General features: G+C 28.0%; 2 protein-coding genes and 1 long non-coding RNA gene across 6 annotated transcripts in view; 2 read left to right on the top strand and 1 right to left on the bottom strand.

The window, feature by feature from the left end:
• The window catches only part of LOC122270822 (uncharacterized), a 26,834-nt gene extending 20,970 nt beyond the window's left edge, over positions 1–5,864 (bottom strand). For 2 of the 3 annotated variants that reach the window (XR_011638075.2, XR_011638076.2), the window contains exons 1-2: positions 5,744–5,864; positions 4,283–4,411 (exon numbers count right to left, since the gene is read on the bottom strand). This is a non-coding gene — a long non-coding RNA (uncharacterized LOC122270822). Of the gene's footprint in view, positions 1–2,705; positions 2,840–4,282; positions 4,412–5,743 lie in introns of those variants that run through there. The other variant, XR_006226008.3, reaches the window with a different exon arrangement.
• Positions 1–16,138, top strand: part of LOC107456199 (uncharacterized) — a 63,227-nt gene that overhangs the window by 13,970 nt on the left and 33,119 nt on the right. The window lies entirely within an intron of this gene.
• Positions 2,710–16,138, top strand: LOC107456197 (uncharacterized). Of its 2 annotated transcripts, none has more exons than XM_016073990.5 (2): positions 2,710–2,849; positions 10,722–16,138. In XM_016073990.5, the coding sequence occupies exon 2, from the start codon at positions 10,760–10,762 to the stop codon at positions 13,226–13,228; it is 2,469 nt and encodes an 822-aa protein (XP_015929476.3). In that variant the 5' UTR covers positions 2,710–2,849; positions 10,722–10,759; the 3' UTR covers positions 13,229–16,138. The 2 variants fall into 2 exon arrangements, with proteins under 2 accessions (XP_015929476.3, XP_015929475.3); XM_016073989.5 differs by lacking the exon at positions 2,710–2,849 and adding an exon at positions 5,843–5,983.

Below are 16,138 nucleotides of genomic sequence, written 5' to 3'. Positions count from 1 at the left end.
ATGCATAACCCTGTATAAATATGTATATACACATGACAGAATCGCAATATTCAGTGGCAAAATATAAGAGAAATTTTTTTCTCCATTATGAAATTAAATTAATTAAATTTAATTAATTCTATAATGCACGAATTTAATAATTCAAATTAATTAAATTTAAGTAATAAATTAATTATTTGAAAAAAACTGTATTAACATCACGTCTTATCCACTACAGGATTAAAAAATGTATTTGAACTTGAGTTTATGAATAAAAAGCATTTTATTAACGATTGAAAATTTAAATAAGATACATAAATATATATAAGGAGAGTGTGAATTAATTGTAGGAATTGAAGAAAAAACTTGTCTTACAGGCTACTTTGGCTTCATTTAAGGCAGGAAAAAGATCACACTAAATCATTGCTTACAAAATAATATTTATTATTATTTTTTTCATTTTCCTTCATTCACTTTCGATCTTTAGTTTTATTATAAAAACTACCAATGGGAAATTTTATCCTGTAGGAGTGTTAAACTTGTAAAAGCCAGGTTAGAAATATTTAATCGAAATTCGTTGAAGCATGGCGCCTCGGAAATATCAGTTTTAAAAATAATAAAACGACGAAGTTCATTTAGTACCTTCTCGAACTGATTGTGAACTCATCCGTTACTGCAAACCGCTTAGCAGACACGACCAAGAATAGTTTAATTACGTTCCGACCGACAGTGTTACTTGCTATGAGTGACTTTCATTTTAAGGTAATTTTTACTTTTACTAAAATAGTGAAAGGTTTTTCCAAATCATTAAGTAATAATATCACTTTCTGTTGAATGTCTTAAAAGTGTTTTTATAGTTAGTTTTATTAAAGAATAAAATTCATTTAGGCGTTTTTTTAAACGTTTACTTACAATAAATTGTTCTAGATACTGATAAATCTATGAAAATATAAATTTGTTGTTGTTTAGTTATTTTTAATTAAAAATCTTACTTTCGAAAATCTTTTGGGTTAAAATTTCAAAATTCAATCAAGTAATTTTGCCTTATAATATATAATTAAGACAAAAATAATTCCTCAAGTATACTTTTTTCTTTTCTCCAAGCTTTGGACATGTACCTAGGTCGTCATGGACCCTTTACCATATAGCCCAAAGCTTGGCTACTGGTCCGGCTCCACCCCAGCCAAGGGACGAGTCCGGTCAGCAGGTATCCTTAAGTATACTATAATAAAGTATTTTCGTGTAGTTCTTTTTCAATGCCCACCCGATGGACACTCTCGTCGGCATTCTTTGGGCGAATTTGTTGGCCATTCCTTCAGGGGCACCATATCAACGTTGCTCCCACAGTAAGGATAGATAGTTCAAAAAATGAAAGAACATCCATGCCTTTTCCGGGATTCGAACCCAAGACATTTCTGATATAAGGTCAGTTCCCTGACCACTACATAATCCGTTTCCTTATAGTATATTTCCTTATAGTATACTTAAGGAAATTATAAGACAACCACCGGTGTAATAATGTACCGTAATAACTACAGCATTTAGATTGAGTGCATGATTGAGTCGAGTTATGGCTGCTGCTAACATATTGAACTGTCATTGTGAAGAACCAGTGTTTCGGTGTGGAACCCTTATGGCGACTTGAGGTCTACCCAACCTCAAATTGATGGGTGCCATCCTGTCTGGAAAATAATAAAAGGCCGGTACGCAATTCAGACCACATTTTCAACATTAAGCAGTTGGTCTCGGAACTATGGCAACTTTACCGCCATGAATCCCTTGGTCAATAATCGGCTTGTTATCTCGTTTGATTTCAGGTTAATGTGTTACGACATATGGCACTAAAACATGTGATTGATATTAGTAGAATAATACAACTTAAGAGATCATTGAACTTATGACGACATATAATATGCTACAACTTAGTGGGAATAATAATAATACTGCTTAACTAATGATTCATTTTAAGGGCATTCTTAACCGAAAAAGAAGAGCAGTTGTCAACATATTTACCTTGAAAATTACTTATAAATGCATATATAAATGTGGATTTTTAAATGTACTAAATATTACAACTAATTTTAATGTATTTTAAGTTAAATATTCATATTTAAGATGAATGCATAGTAACTTTATCGTGACAAGAACTTGATTTCAAGAATATTTCTGTATAAAATGATATGTACAAAAAGTATCTCCCTTTTTTCCCAGTTGTCATTATTTTTTTTTAAAAAAGTGGGTAAAAAGATTTTTATAAAAATCATTTTTAAAATGGCTTCCAACACTTATAAATAAAATCGTTGTGCTTAGAAAGCATTTCTTTTCCCTACTTTTAAATCTCTATTATTTTAATGAAAGAAAATATATCATATCAAGAAATGTTTGTTATTAAAAAATTTCATAATATAGAATGCTTATTACTTTAACAATAAAAGAAAAAAATTCTCCGAAATAGAAAAAGATATTTTTAATATCATACATCAAATATCGTTTTCATTTTTATAACTTCATAACTATGAACTTGTTTTAAAAGCGATTTCTTCAGTAGCACTTACACGTGCATAACAATGATAAAATCATCCAATTTATTGAAACTTATATCATAAATGTTATTATTAGGTAAGGCAATCAAAATGGAAAGATTTTATCAAAATTATTTGTGGACATAAGGCTAATGTAGAACACGTTTTGCGGATGTTTGGTAGAAACTGTCGCTCTTTTTGAAGACTACGCTCAATCTCTGCCACCCATAATATATTTTCTATGGGCAGCAATGAAAAAAGGTTGTGACTCAAGCCTAAATCTTGGATTCTCTGCAACCCCAGTAATCCAAAAGCAGATCTTCTTCTGAATCGAAAAGCTATAAAAAGGTAATTAATTTAATTCGTTTTTTTATGAATGATCCTTTATAATCTATTTTGCATGCAGAAAATCAATACAAAAGTGAAATATAATTATTTCCTCTTTCTTATTTTACAGTTATCTATTCTATGAAAATATCAATATTTATATCTATTTATTTCAAATAATAGTTCTGTCATGATCACATTTTTAATTTCAGATGTTACTATCACTGTATGAAATCCCAGCGTTCTATAGAAAGCCTAGTGATTGTGTAGAATGCCTGGCATTCACAGGCAAAGTAAAAATAGATGAATAAATACATTCTTTGCATAGCCATTTTATAGAATGCATAAAGGCTTTTCATTAGCTGTTCTATAGAATGTCTTGGGGATGTGCAAAACATAAATTGTTGACATTATCATTTCAAGCTCGGTTTTTCAAATTTTAATAACAGTTAATGATACTTTAGGAAATATAATACAATTATGTTGCATTGTAATAATCTGCAGTAATATTAAAAAAAACTATTCGTTAGATAGAGTAACTTCTCATCATTATATATTTAAAAAACATACTTACCATAAATTCTATAAGAAAAAAACTTCATGTTGTCAGAAAAAAAAAATTTTTTTAGCCATTTTGCTATTGAATTTAACCATGTGTGGATATAAACGAAAACATATATTTCAATACTTTTGATATTTATTTCTGTAAAATTTTTCTGTCTGGATATAAGCAAAAACACATATTTCAATACTTTTGATAATAATATCATAGAAATATACTTCCGTTAATAATAAATTTATATAACTATTTTTCTCAGCAAAAAATATGCTCAAATATCAAATTTAAATTTCGTTTTTCAACTAATTTATAATTTGAATATTTGATTATTATAAACTTTCTATAAGAGTTACCATTGCTTAAAACAGATTGTACTCACCTATCTAGTGCAATGGTAAACATTAAATTGTAATAACTTCAATAAATTTCAACAATATTTTTCGAACAATATCTTTTTAATTGAAATACTGATTATTTCGTAATTCACTTTATCAATTATTTGTAATAAAGTTTAATCTAAACCTGGTAGAATCAATTAATGATTTTCAAGCATTTTTATTGTTAAAATGAAACAATTTAGCACTTTTTTTAAAAAAAATTGTTAGGCTCCCCAAGCTATTAAAATTTTTATTTGTAAAATTGCAAATCCAAATGTAATGTTAAATGATAATAATGATATTAAATATTACTGTAACATATTAACTCTATAAATTTTAATAGCATTAATTATTCTTACAGTAAACTTCAGTTATGGAGCTCTTCATAGTAGATCTCATCATTAAGATATTTTTTTTTGGTGGCAATAATAAATGTTTCTTTTAACATATATTTAATCTTAAAATAATTTTATTTTACATTTAAGCACTTTTATTAAAAAAAAAATAAGTATGCTCACCTAGATTTGAAAATGCTTAGTTGTAACTTATAATTAACTGAACTACTTTTAACAGTATTGATCATTACTGCAATGAAACAGCTTTTCATAGTAAATATCATCTTATAATCTTCAGACGATTTCACTTCTCTGAAGAAAAAAAATAAATATTTAATTATCTTCATTACTATATCATAACTATATTTTACGTATGCGTTCAGTGAGATCTTTGAATAAAATCTCATCATATAACCTTCAGACAATTTCTCTTTACTAGTAGTAATGAATGTTCATATATTTCATTACAAAAGAGTAAAATTATTTAGTTTTTACAAACATTTAATTCTCAAATATTTCTATAGTAAAAATTTTACACTTGAGCACCTTTAGAAAAAATATGCTCAACTACATATAAAAATGCAAAGTTGTAACCTGTAATTTACTCAAATACTTTTAACAGCATTGATTATTACTTAAATATACATCTACAATCAATGATGAGCTCTTCTAAGTAAATTTCATTAAATATCCTTCAGACAATTTCTTTTCAGTAGCAATAATAATTATTTAATTATTTCTCTATAATAGTGTAAAATTATTTCATTTAAACAATCATTCAATTTTCGAATAATTCTATCTAGAAATTTTTATACTTAATCACTTGTTAAAAAGATATGCTCCCCTACAATCACTTATCATTAAAAGAAATGCTCAATGCTCAGTTGTAACATATAACATTAACTCAAGTATTTTTAACAGTAATTATCATTACTTCAACATACGTCTACAATCAATGAGCTCTTTAAAGTAAATCTCATCACATATCCTTCAGAAAATGTCTGTCCAGTAACAGAAATAAATATTTAATCTGTTCATTATAATGGTGTGAAATTATTTCATTTTAAGAATCATATATGAAAATTTTACATTTGATCACTTATTCAATAAAAATATTCACCTACAATCCTTTATTAAAAAAACCTGCAATCACTTATTAAAAAGTTATACTCAATGCTTAGTTGTAACTTATAATGAACGCAATTATTTTTAACTGTATTGATCATTACTTCATAATTCGTCTACAATCAATGAGCTCTTTAAAGCAGATCTCATTACATATCCTTCAGAAAATTTCTGTCCAGTAGCAGCAATAAATATTTAATTTGTTCATTATAATAGTGTAAAATTATTTAATTTTAAGAATCATATATGAAAATTTTACATTTAATCACTTATTCAAGCCAAATGCTCACTTAAAATTCTTTATTAAAAATTATGCTTAATTCTTAGTTGTAGTTTATAATTAACCCAATTAATTTTAACAATATTGATCATTATTTCAATATACGTCTACAATCAATGAACTCTTCATAGTAAAAATCATCAGATAGCCAAGTTTGTCACGTTTAATGTTTTCTCTCTATTTTTTCTTATTCATTGTTCAGATCGGCGTGTCAGATCATATAATATTCATGCACTTACTCTCAAATTACTCAGAGAATAGAAATGACGTCGCATTCAACATCTTGCGTATCACTTACACATTTTCGCTTTGCAAACAGGAGTGCGTTCGACATATCTTGGAGAGCAGTCTTTATTACAGCAATATGTTAAAACGAAAAATTAGTTTTGAATGATGAATATGTTATTGATATTAAGAGTTCGTAATGTTTGATCAGACAGTTTTAGTGGCTGGGGAATCAGTTCAAAATTTTTCGCAAGGTAAGGTAGTCTGTATTTTTAGTTTCTTTTTCGCAAGACGTATACTGTATTTATATACTTACAGTGTGCATTCGCTGCTTCAGATAAGTCCATTTTAAAAACCTATTTTACAACTTTTAATATTTTATCGTTATATTTCTTACTATACATAAGATTTTAATAGCATACTTATTGTAGTACAGTCGAAACTCGAATGCATCTAATTATGCCCTTTTTCCCTAATAGCTTATTTTATCACATTTATCTATTCACCTTTAGTTATTTATTATTTAATTATAATTTATTTTCCTCGTGCAATTTATTTGCATTGTAATTAGTGTCTCCGATATCTAATTTTATCATATCATTTTATTTACACGTTGTTGTTTATCATTCAATTATAACTTATTTATTTTGAGTAATTTACTTGAATAAACTTTAGATTGTATTTTTTTCTTCGTCTGTACTTTATTTTATCAAACACATCTATTCACATTTGTTGTTTATTTAATAATGATAACTTATTTGTTTCCAATAATTTATTTACTTAAACCATTTTTTCGCACTTTTTTGTTTATTATTCATTTGAAACTTAATTGTCTATAATAATTTATTTCCCTTATATTTCATTTTATCATGCATTTAAATTCACGTTCAATTGTTGTTCATTTTTCAGTTTTAACTTATTAATTATAATTAATTAAAATAAGCAATAGTTATTATCACATGTGATTAGTTTGTTCAAATTTTAAAATCTAATAATTTTTCTTCGACATGTCATTTTATTATATCTTTCCATTCACACTTTGTTGAGTATTGTTATTATTTATTATAAAGTTTTCTGTCTTATGTAATTAACTTCCTTAAATTTTACATAATAATCATTTATCTCCTATTATTTATTTCCTTACATTTTCCAATTATCAGTTTGTTGTTTATTATTCTGCTAAAACTTATTAATAATAATCATCAATTATAAGTAATAATTTTAGTCAGATGTGATTTATTTATTTTAATTTTAAATTCTAATTATTTTCCCGGATATATTATTTTGTCACATTTTTTCCCTTCACTTTTTTTTGATTATAATTATTTAATTATAAAGTTTCTTGTCCTATGTGATTAGCTTACTTACATTTTACATTCTAATTATTTTTCTGCAATTATTTATTTCCTTGAATCATCCTATTCACAGTTTGTTATTTACTAATCAGTTAAAACTTATTAATAATAATTATTAATTATAAACAATAGTTATAGTCACATGGGATTTATTTATTTAAATTTTAAATTCTAATTATCTTTCCCCTATAAATTATTTTATCACTTCTTCTTATTCACACTTCTTAATTATTATTATTTAATTATAATGTTTTATGTAAAAAACTTATACAACTAATTTGCTTAAAATTTCCATTATAATTATATTTCTCTGAATATTTAGTTCCTTTACGGCTTTCTATTCATAATTTTTATTATTTTATTCTTTTATTAAATTATAACATATTCGTTTCATGCAATTTATTTACTTTAAGGTTTTATAGAAATTATTACTTTCAGGTATCTTATTTAATCATATTTTTTAGTTACCTATCGCAGCTCTTACCATTTAACTAAAACTTAATTACCTTATGTGAAAAATTTTCATTGTTATTTTCAGTATCGTATTCACATCTTTTTATTCACAATTTTTTGTTCCTTGTCTAATTATAACTTATTTTTGTAGTGTAATTTTTTGCGTATATTTTTCCTAATTATCCTTTAATGTTAGCCGTGCAACTGTTTAATAATATTTTATTTTTATTTACAATACAATTGCGAGGTTATTCACGTGGAATTCTTTCAGCTTTATGGAGAAAATAACATAGTTTCTTCAAAATTGGATTATCTATCAAGAATTGTTATACAGTTTGTCTTTATATTTAATATATTTTTATTTTTGATGTATTTAAAGTACAAGAACTTGTACTTTTACCTCGATAACAAAAACACAATAAAACATTTAACCCCTTTAATTCAATGGACGAGCTAAGTGGAAAAACATGTTAAGTTATATTTTAAATCAGATTCAAAATGCGTAAATTCAGAATGCTGTTTACAAAGCTCCTTTTCGAATTAAACCTATCTCATTAAAAGTTTTGGTATCCTTGGTAATTTTACACTAGAAGGTACTGCCGAAATTTCATTGCTCTACAATAATTGTTTCCTGGTGTTGGGATTTTTTTTCCATCAGTATATTTAATACATTGCGTTATACATTTAATTGAATGCTCGTGGCTGAGATCTGCCTATTAATCTAAGTAAGGTATTTAAAATATTTTAATTTGCTATACTCTGCAAAATGTGATTTATAAGATTCTTTCTAAATAGATTTGTATTGTACTTGTAGACTTAAACGCCGTTATAATAGATAGGTCATTTTAGTTGTTTATTCATATTAATTGTAAATAAAAAAGAGAAAATATTAAATTAGAAGACATTGAATATTAAATTATTTGAGAAAATAATTAAATGTAAATAAAAATTAATAGTAATGTCAATTGTATTTTAAAGTGTATATTTGCAATATAAGCTTTAAAACGAAGCCTTATCATGGAAAAGTAATATTAGTTGTTTATTCATATTGAAAGTAAGTAAAAAAGATAAAATATAAAAGTTATCGAATATTAAATTATAAAATATTAAACTATAAAATTATGGAATAGTAAATTATAAAATATTAAATATAAAATTATTAGAGAAAATATTTAAATGCAAATAAAAATTAATAGTAATGTTAATTGTATTTTAAAGTGTATATTTGCAATATAAGCTTTAAAACGAAGCCTTATCATGGAAAAGTAATATTAGTTGTTTATTCATATTGAAAGTAAGTAAAAAAGATAAAATATAAAAATTATCGAATATTAAATTATAAAATATTAAACTATAAAATTATGGAATAGTAAATTATAAAATATTAAATATAAAATTATTAGAGAAAATATTTAAATGCAAATTAAAAAAAACAGTAATAATGTTAATTTTAATGAGAAATGAAGCTTTGAGAAGCACAATGTAAGAAATTAAGGGTCAAATTACGGAAAAGTGAAAAGTACCGGCACTTAGGGTGCCTGTACTTCTTTTGGATTTTACGGCAAAAAGGGTGCCGGTACTTTCTACTGTAATATCCATTTTAACTGGAACATATTACGGAACGAAAAATCTGAAATAACGTAATGTTTACAGTAATAATTACCGTAAAATAACTGAATCATTCTAATTAAATAATTATCATATTGTAAGGTTCATTTAATTAGAATGATTCAGTTATTTTTTAATTAGAATGATTCAGTTATTTTACGGTAATTATTACTATAAACATTACGGTATAATATTTCGCGGTGAAAATGGATTTTGGCTGTAAAATGGATTTTACATATGAAGCACTCAAAGTTCCGGTACTTAATTTTTACAATGTGATCAACATCCCACACGCTCACTGCCATTGGCATCCGTCAGATTGTCTAAATTTTTAGATACAATGTTATTCCAGTAGCAATAATGAATCACCTCCTACAAATCATTTCTACAGAATACTTATGCCTCTAATGCAATATGAATGATTCAGGAAAATGTAACTATGATGTGCATTTTGTGGAACATAGTATGAAACGATTGAAATATTGCTCTAAAATTTCGTTTTGTACAACTTACTGAGATGATCACGCATTATTCTGGAAACTGGTTCAAGACAAAATTTAAATTAAATAACAGGGGTGCTTAAAAATTAATAAGTGGCAAGCAGTGTATAAAAAATTTTACTTGACGATGTGAGTTTTAAACATAGTTCTGTTACAAATCTGGTAAGAAAGAAATTGGGCATAGTTATTAATTTTCCTAAAAATATAACAAAATAGAAATAAAAGAAACCAGTGAACTAGCCTCAATGATACTATATACATTTAGTGAAAAACAATGTTTACAACAGAAGCATACCAAACTTATATATCAAATTTATCTAACATACGTACTAAACAAACTGACGTATGAACTATTTCTGAAGGTTTTCAATGTAGAAAGGATAGGCACATTGTTAAGAGAATGAGCGTGGAGTGTGGGACAGAGGTGTATCCACAAAATAACTTCCAAAAATCACTATTTGAGTGCTTGTAAACTTGGTCCTCATTTCACTATTCCTGAAACCAATAAATATAACAGGTTTGACATTCAGTCCACTTTTCTTCCTACTTTCTTAGAATAAAAGTAAATATTTCCCCACATATTTTTATCAAGAAGAATATTAAGTAGCACTTCACTTTCATCTAGAATGTAGTAATGGCAAGCTTTGTTTACTAAATTTCCATCAGTCAGAGTTTGTTCATAGAGATCAAATACACTTAACTCAGTTGCCTATATATGCCCTGAGCTCTTAACTATCTATAAAAGAACTTTCTCAAAATCTCTTTTTCCAATTTTTTGGCCAAAACTACGATTGAGTAGCGATTGGGAAATTTCAATCAATTGAACGAAGTTACGCAACACTAGCTGTATATTTATTGTTACAAGTGATTCGCTGTACCAGCAAATCATAAACTAAATATTATAATTTGCGTGAAACACTTATTTACTCTTCCAGTGAAAAAAATATTTACTGAAAAAAATTATGCTTAAAAACAAATATAGATTATCTTCATTTCAAAATTTACACTACACACAGCTAACTTTTATGTAAAATTAATGTTTTTTTTTAAACTTAAACATATTTTTCTTTTTTTAGATTCCATTTACAACACCTGCACCTACAAATTATTCAAAATGCTGGGTGCTGTATCACGACGTCGTCGGTTTGTGTTTCTGATAATATTTTGCTGCCTATCATATCTTGTGTTCAGTCTGTACATCAAAAGAGATATCCCAAGCAATTTAAGTGTCGTCACAGAAATTAATGAAGATACTACTTTCATTGACCACCAAGATATTGAAAATGAGAAGTCAGAAAAGGAACCTGACGATACGAAGAATATACCGGAATCTAAAATAGTTTTACCCAATGAAGACACTACCAATACAGAAGAATCTGAAATTGATCGTAAAAAAAAATTATTACGTCTACAGCAATTCAGAAAAGCTAAAGTTCCTCCAGAGGATTTATTTTTCAAATCACGCGTGACTTTTCCAGAGGATGCTGTTTCTGGTCCTACAGACGACGACAACGATATTCAACAAATAAAAGGTTTAATTCACAAAGCTGTAACAGAACCTTACCATTCTACAAAAGATGTCCAGTCAGTAAATGATATTGAAGTCCAGTCTGTCCCTGCAGTTACAGACGGTGGTGTAACCAAAGCTCCACCGGAACAAGCCGAAACCACAGGGCCTGTTCCTAAAAGTCGGGAAAAGCTTTCTCCTACCGAAGTCTCCCATATATCATCTACTGATGCTTTGCCGGCCGTTGATCCAACTAAAAATCCAGCTTTGATAATAGATACCTCAGGTTGTAAAGTACCAAAATTAGATCCTTATGATCCGACAGTGGCTCATCTTATAAGCCTTAAAGGCGAATATATCTGCTCCGATATACCTTTATTTATGACTCCCCAACCTAATGGTATCATTCACCTCAATGTTTCAATATTGAAGCAATATTACAATTCCACACCAGATGATATTCAATGTTGGTATCAGGCTATATTACGAAAACACGAAGAGCCAGGCAATGTCAGAGAAAATGACTATAGAACAACTAAAGTTGCAGAGCTAGAATTCGATAAACCCTTGAAACATGAGTACATTGCAGCTAGATGCTATTTCAGTAACAATTACACACATGAGCAATACCTGCCCCTGGTCAAGTTGAAAACAGAAGTAGAAGAGGAAAGATCAAAAATCAAACCCCCTTCTCCCCTGAATGTCATTCTCCTTGGAATTGACTCAGTTTCGAAATTGAATTTTATAAGACATTTTCTAAAAACTAAAGCCTTTCTAAAAGACAAAATGAAGCCCTTCGAAATGAAAGGTTATACGAAAGTTGGAGACAATACATTTCCTAATTTAGTACCTATGCTGACGGGACATTTTGTAGAATATTATTGGAATGAATCAGTTCGAGACACGTTTCTATTTGACAATATCAGCTTGATTTGGAAAGATTACGCCAGAAATGGATTTAGAACATTTTATGCTGAAGATTCACCATTTTCTGGTACTTTTAATTACATCAAAAGGGGCTTTCACGATCCGCCAACCGATTATTACTATAGACCACTTGCACTAGCAATTGACCAGTCAGATTTGAGGAAGCAAGCCAAAAATGCACATCTCGATGACTGCTTAAATGCTGAGTTAGAAACTGATCTTATGTACGACTATTTGAAAAATTTTGTTAAAACCATGGATAAAAGACCGTATTGGGCATTTTGTATGGTGTCTACTCTTACCCATGATTATCTAAATAGTGCTAGCTACGCTGATCCACCAGCAACTAGGATACTTCAAATACTATCAGATGTAGGAGCACTGAATAATAGTGCTTTAGTTATATTCAGTGATCATGGTTTGAGATTCGGTGCAATAAGACACACATATGTTGGCAAATTTGAAGAAAGAATGCCTTTTATGTACATACACTTCCCGACATGGTTCCTTAAGCAGCATCCTGAATTTGAGAGAAATCTCAAAATAAATCAAGAGAGGTTAATCACTTTATTTGATCTCCATCGTACCATGAAACATTTACTTCACCTTGATTCAAAAATGGATCGAGAGCCTGAAGAGCATGGTTTGAGCCTGCTGGAAAAAATTCCAGAAAACAGAACTTGCGCTGACGCCAATATTCTGGAACATTGGTGTCCTTGCAATAACTTCGAAAAAGTAAATGTAAGTGACATAATGGTAGTTAATGCTTCCCAAACTATCGTCAACCACATAAATGAACTTCTGCTTCCTCATGCTGAAATATGTGAGACGTTGGAAGTAGCTGAAGTAACTGACGCTCGGCTAGGTCTGCCTAATAAAGTTGTTTTAAAATTTGAAAGGCATGAAAATGTTGTAGTAAACAGAACTGTAGTTTTGGGTGAAGCACCACCAACCCTTGGTGATTATCTGCTGACTCTTACGGTGAAGCCTGGTGGTGCCATATTCGAAGGAACAGTGCGATATGACGCTGAACATTCAGCATTTAAAGTTATGGGTATAAGCCGAATTAACATGTATGGAAAAACTTCATGGTGTATAAATAGCCAAAAACTTAAATTATATTGTTATTGCAAAGTTCAACAGACTTAAACTTGAAGAAAAAATTAAAATAGCATTATTTAAATTCATTGACTAAGCATCAAAGCAGAGGAAGTCATAACTACTAAAAAGCCATCATGTGTCTGCCATATAAATTTTTTATTGTAAATTTCACACAAACCTAAATCGCTTTAATATTCTGCCTATTTTTTTATTTTTAAATGTATGTTTGTAAAAAAAAATTTTTGAACTAAATACAGGCTTCTTCAAGGAATCCTGGCCTAAATGAAATGGCAAATACAAAAAGAGTAAAAAAATCACTCAAGAGCATGACGTCGCAGGAATATGAGGTCGAAAACATGGAAGTATAGATGACCCCTGTTAAATATTGGTCGTAAATGTGTCGCCTATGGGGAAATATAGTCAAATACAACTGATGTAAAATAACTACATATTGCCCATTTATATTACATTACCCATCTAGCTGTTCCACTCAGCGTTTACGACCGTATGTTCACATGTGCTTTTTTATTCTTTTTGCATGCTTACTTTGCTCTTTCAATTGAGCTATGATATTTTAAAGCATACTTATAACAATTCGACTTTGTATGCAATTCACATTTTTTTTTCACTAAAATTGGATACCTGCAAGCGATGTCACTCGTGGCTGAGCCAATTTGGTTTGATGCATGCGTGGGGCGTCGCTAGCAGGTTTCAAATCAAACCCAAGTCTTAAAGCTGTAACGTTCACACGCCAAGCACAACCACGTGATTAGACTCAAACAAACAACGTGATTATCTGAAAGCACCCAAAAGTGGATTTGTTGATTTATTACATATATTGTTATTCTATGATTTTCACAAAAGCCCCGATAATGTTTGTGTGTATATTTTTTCAGTTGTTTTATATCCAGGAATAATTGAAACTAAAATTTCCCATTCATCTCAAAATCCTAGAATAATCTAACATATTTTTAACAAATATAGTTTAAATTAATCTTAATTTTTCCATTTGTTCTTCTTGTTTGCTGTGCACGTTTACTATTTTAACGAAAAAAACATTTAAAGTTTTACATTTTACAGTTAGAATGGAAAGTAAGGATACCTATATTCATTTTTAGTGACCCCATGTGCTTACAATGAATGACAACTTAAGGACTTATTTTCGCTTCATAATGAACAGATATATCAATGCGAATGAATAAACACAGTAAAAAATTCCGGGTCAAATTATGGTAAAAAGTACTGGCGCTCAGGGTGTCGGTACATTCACCGTAAAATCCATTTTCACAATCCATATACCGTAATTTCTACTGTAATAATTACCTTAAAATCACTGACTCGCTCTTGTTAATGAAAATTAATCAAAAATTAAAGTATAATATTTTGCAGTTAAAATACGTTTTACGATAAAATGGATTTTACGGTAAAAAGAGTTTTATGGATAGTGTACCCAAAGTACCTGTACTTTATACAGTAATTTCATCGGGAATTTTTTACAGTGTACGAAAAAAATATATACCCCTAACGTATGGAAAACAGTTTTTTTTTATTATATTTGTGATTAAGTTAATTTATAACGAACCAATAAAGAAATACTTATTTTTCCCATTTTTAATTTGAGATGTTCGAGAAAGCCCCAAAAATGCTTAGAATGATAAAATAATTTTTTTAGTTGTTTTAGATAATCCCAAATGAATTAATATTCCTTGAAATATATTTTTTATTACACTTTGAGCTAAAATAATTCAAATAAATCTAACATTTTTATTAGGTCATTCAAACTTATATTCACGTGTCATGCGGAAATATATTATGTTACAATTACACTTATAATGCAAAGTAAACAAACCCATTCATTTATGGCGATCACATAAGTCATAACAAATTAAAGATTTATTTTCATTTCATCATAATTGAGTAGATTTACAATAAAATAATGAAGCACAAATATAATAAAGGAAGTATTTTTTCATTGTATTTGTGTATTTGTTGATTGATTACATATCAATTCAAAAACTAGTTTTCTTCATTGTTAGTATGTGATGTTTGCAGCAAAGGCCTGTTTTTTTTTTGTTTTTTGTTTTTTTTTTTTTTTTTTTTTTTTGAAGGATAACTGAACCTGGAAATAACTGAAGCTAAAATTTCTCAAACGTATCATTTCCTCATTATTATGAAATATTTTTTGAGTTAAAATAATTTAAATAAATCATGTCTTTTTTATTTGGCCACTTCAAATCTATGTTTACGATTATTAACGTTAACGGTCAAACTTTGTGTTATATTTAGTATGTACAGTAAACACATATAGTCATACGCAGTAAAAAATTCCGGGTCAAATTACGGTAAAAAGTACCTGTACTTTTCATCGTAAAATCCATTTTTACAAGAACATTTTAAGAAAGAAAAAAACTGATATATCTTAATTTTCACAATAATATTTATCGTAAAATTACTGAATCACTCTAATTAAACAAATATTATTGTAAAAATTATGGTGTAATATTTCACTATAAAAATGTATTTTACGGAGGTTTCTTATACCTTATTGAACCGGAATTTTTTACACTGTACATGATATATGTTGATGTTACTGTACATACATAAACTATTGCAATACCATACATGTTTACATTAATTTACAATGTATGGTAAACACATATGTTTACTATACATTACGATCTATAGATTTATTCAAAAGCGTTGTGTATTAGGGTTTGATTAATTTCAGATTTATGTGTGTTCCTAAACTATATTTACTTTTCAATCTATTTAAATCATCATCATCATCTATTTATTGTCACAAATACTCAAAATGTATACTCAAATCGAGTAGCAATGGATGTTCTGTGAAATCTAAGTCATTTATAAAAAAAAAAACATATTTTCATATTGTTACATTTTATAGATAAGTAAGTTTTTGAAGTTTTATTGAATTAAATAAATATTTGTTTGTTATTT

The sequence above is a fragment of the Parasteatoda tepidariorum genome, chromosome 9 (genome assembly GCF_982258835.1).
Source record: "Parasteatoda tepidariorum strain Cologne lab strain chromosome 9, Ptep-v5.0, whole genome shotgun sequence".
NCBI classification, from domain to species: domain Eukaryota; kingdom Metazoa; phylum Arthropoda; class Arachnida; order Araneae; family Theridiidae; genus Parasteatoda; species Parasteatoda tepidariorum.
This window is presented reverse-complemented; position numbering and strand designations above follow the sequence as displayed.

What these genes read in the sequence shown, in the direction of transcription:
- LOC107456197 (XM_016073989.5), top strand. Translation starts at nt 5,929, where the DNA reads ATGTTTGATCAGACAGTTTTAGTGGCTGGGGAATCAGTTCAAAATTTT. An exon ending in AGTTCAAAATTTTTCGCAAG is followed by an intron (nt 5,984 to 10,721) that starts GTAAGGTAGTCT and finishes TTCTTTTTTTAG; the next exon opens with ATTCCATTTACAACACCTGC.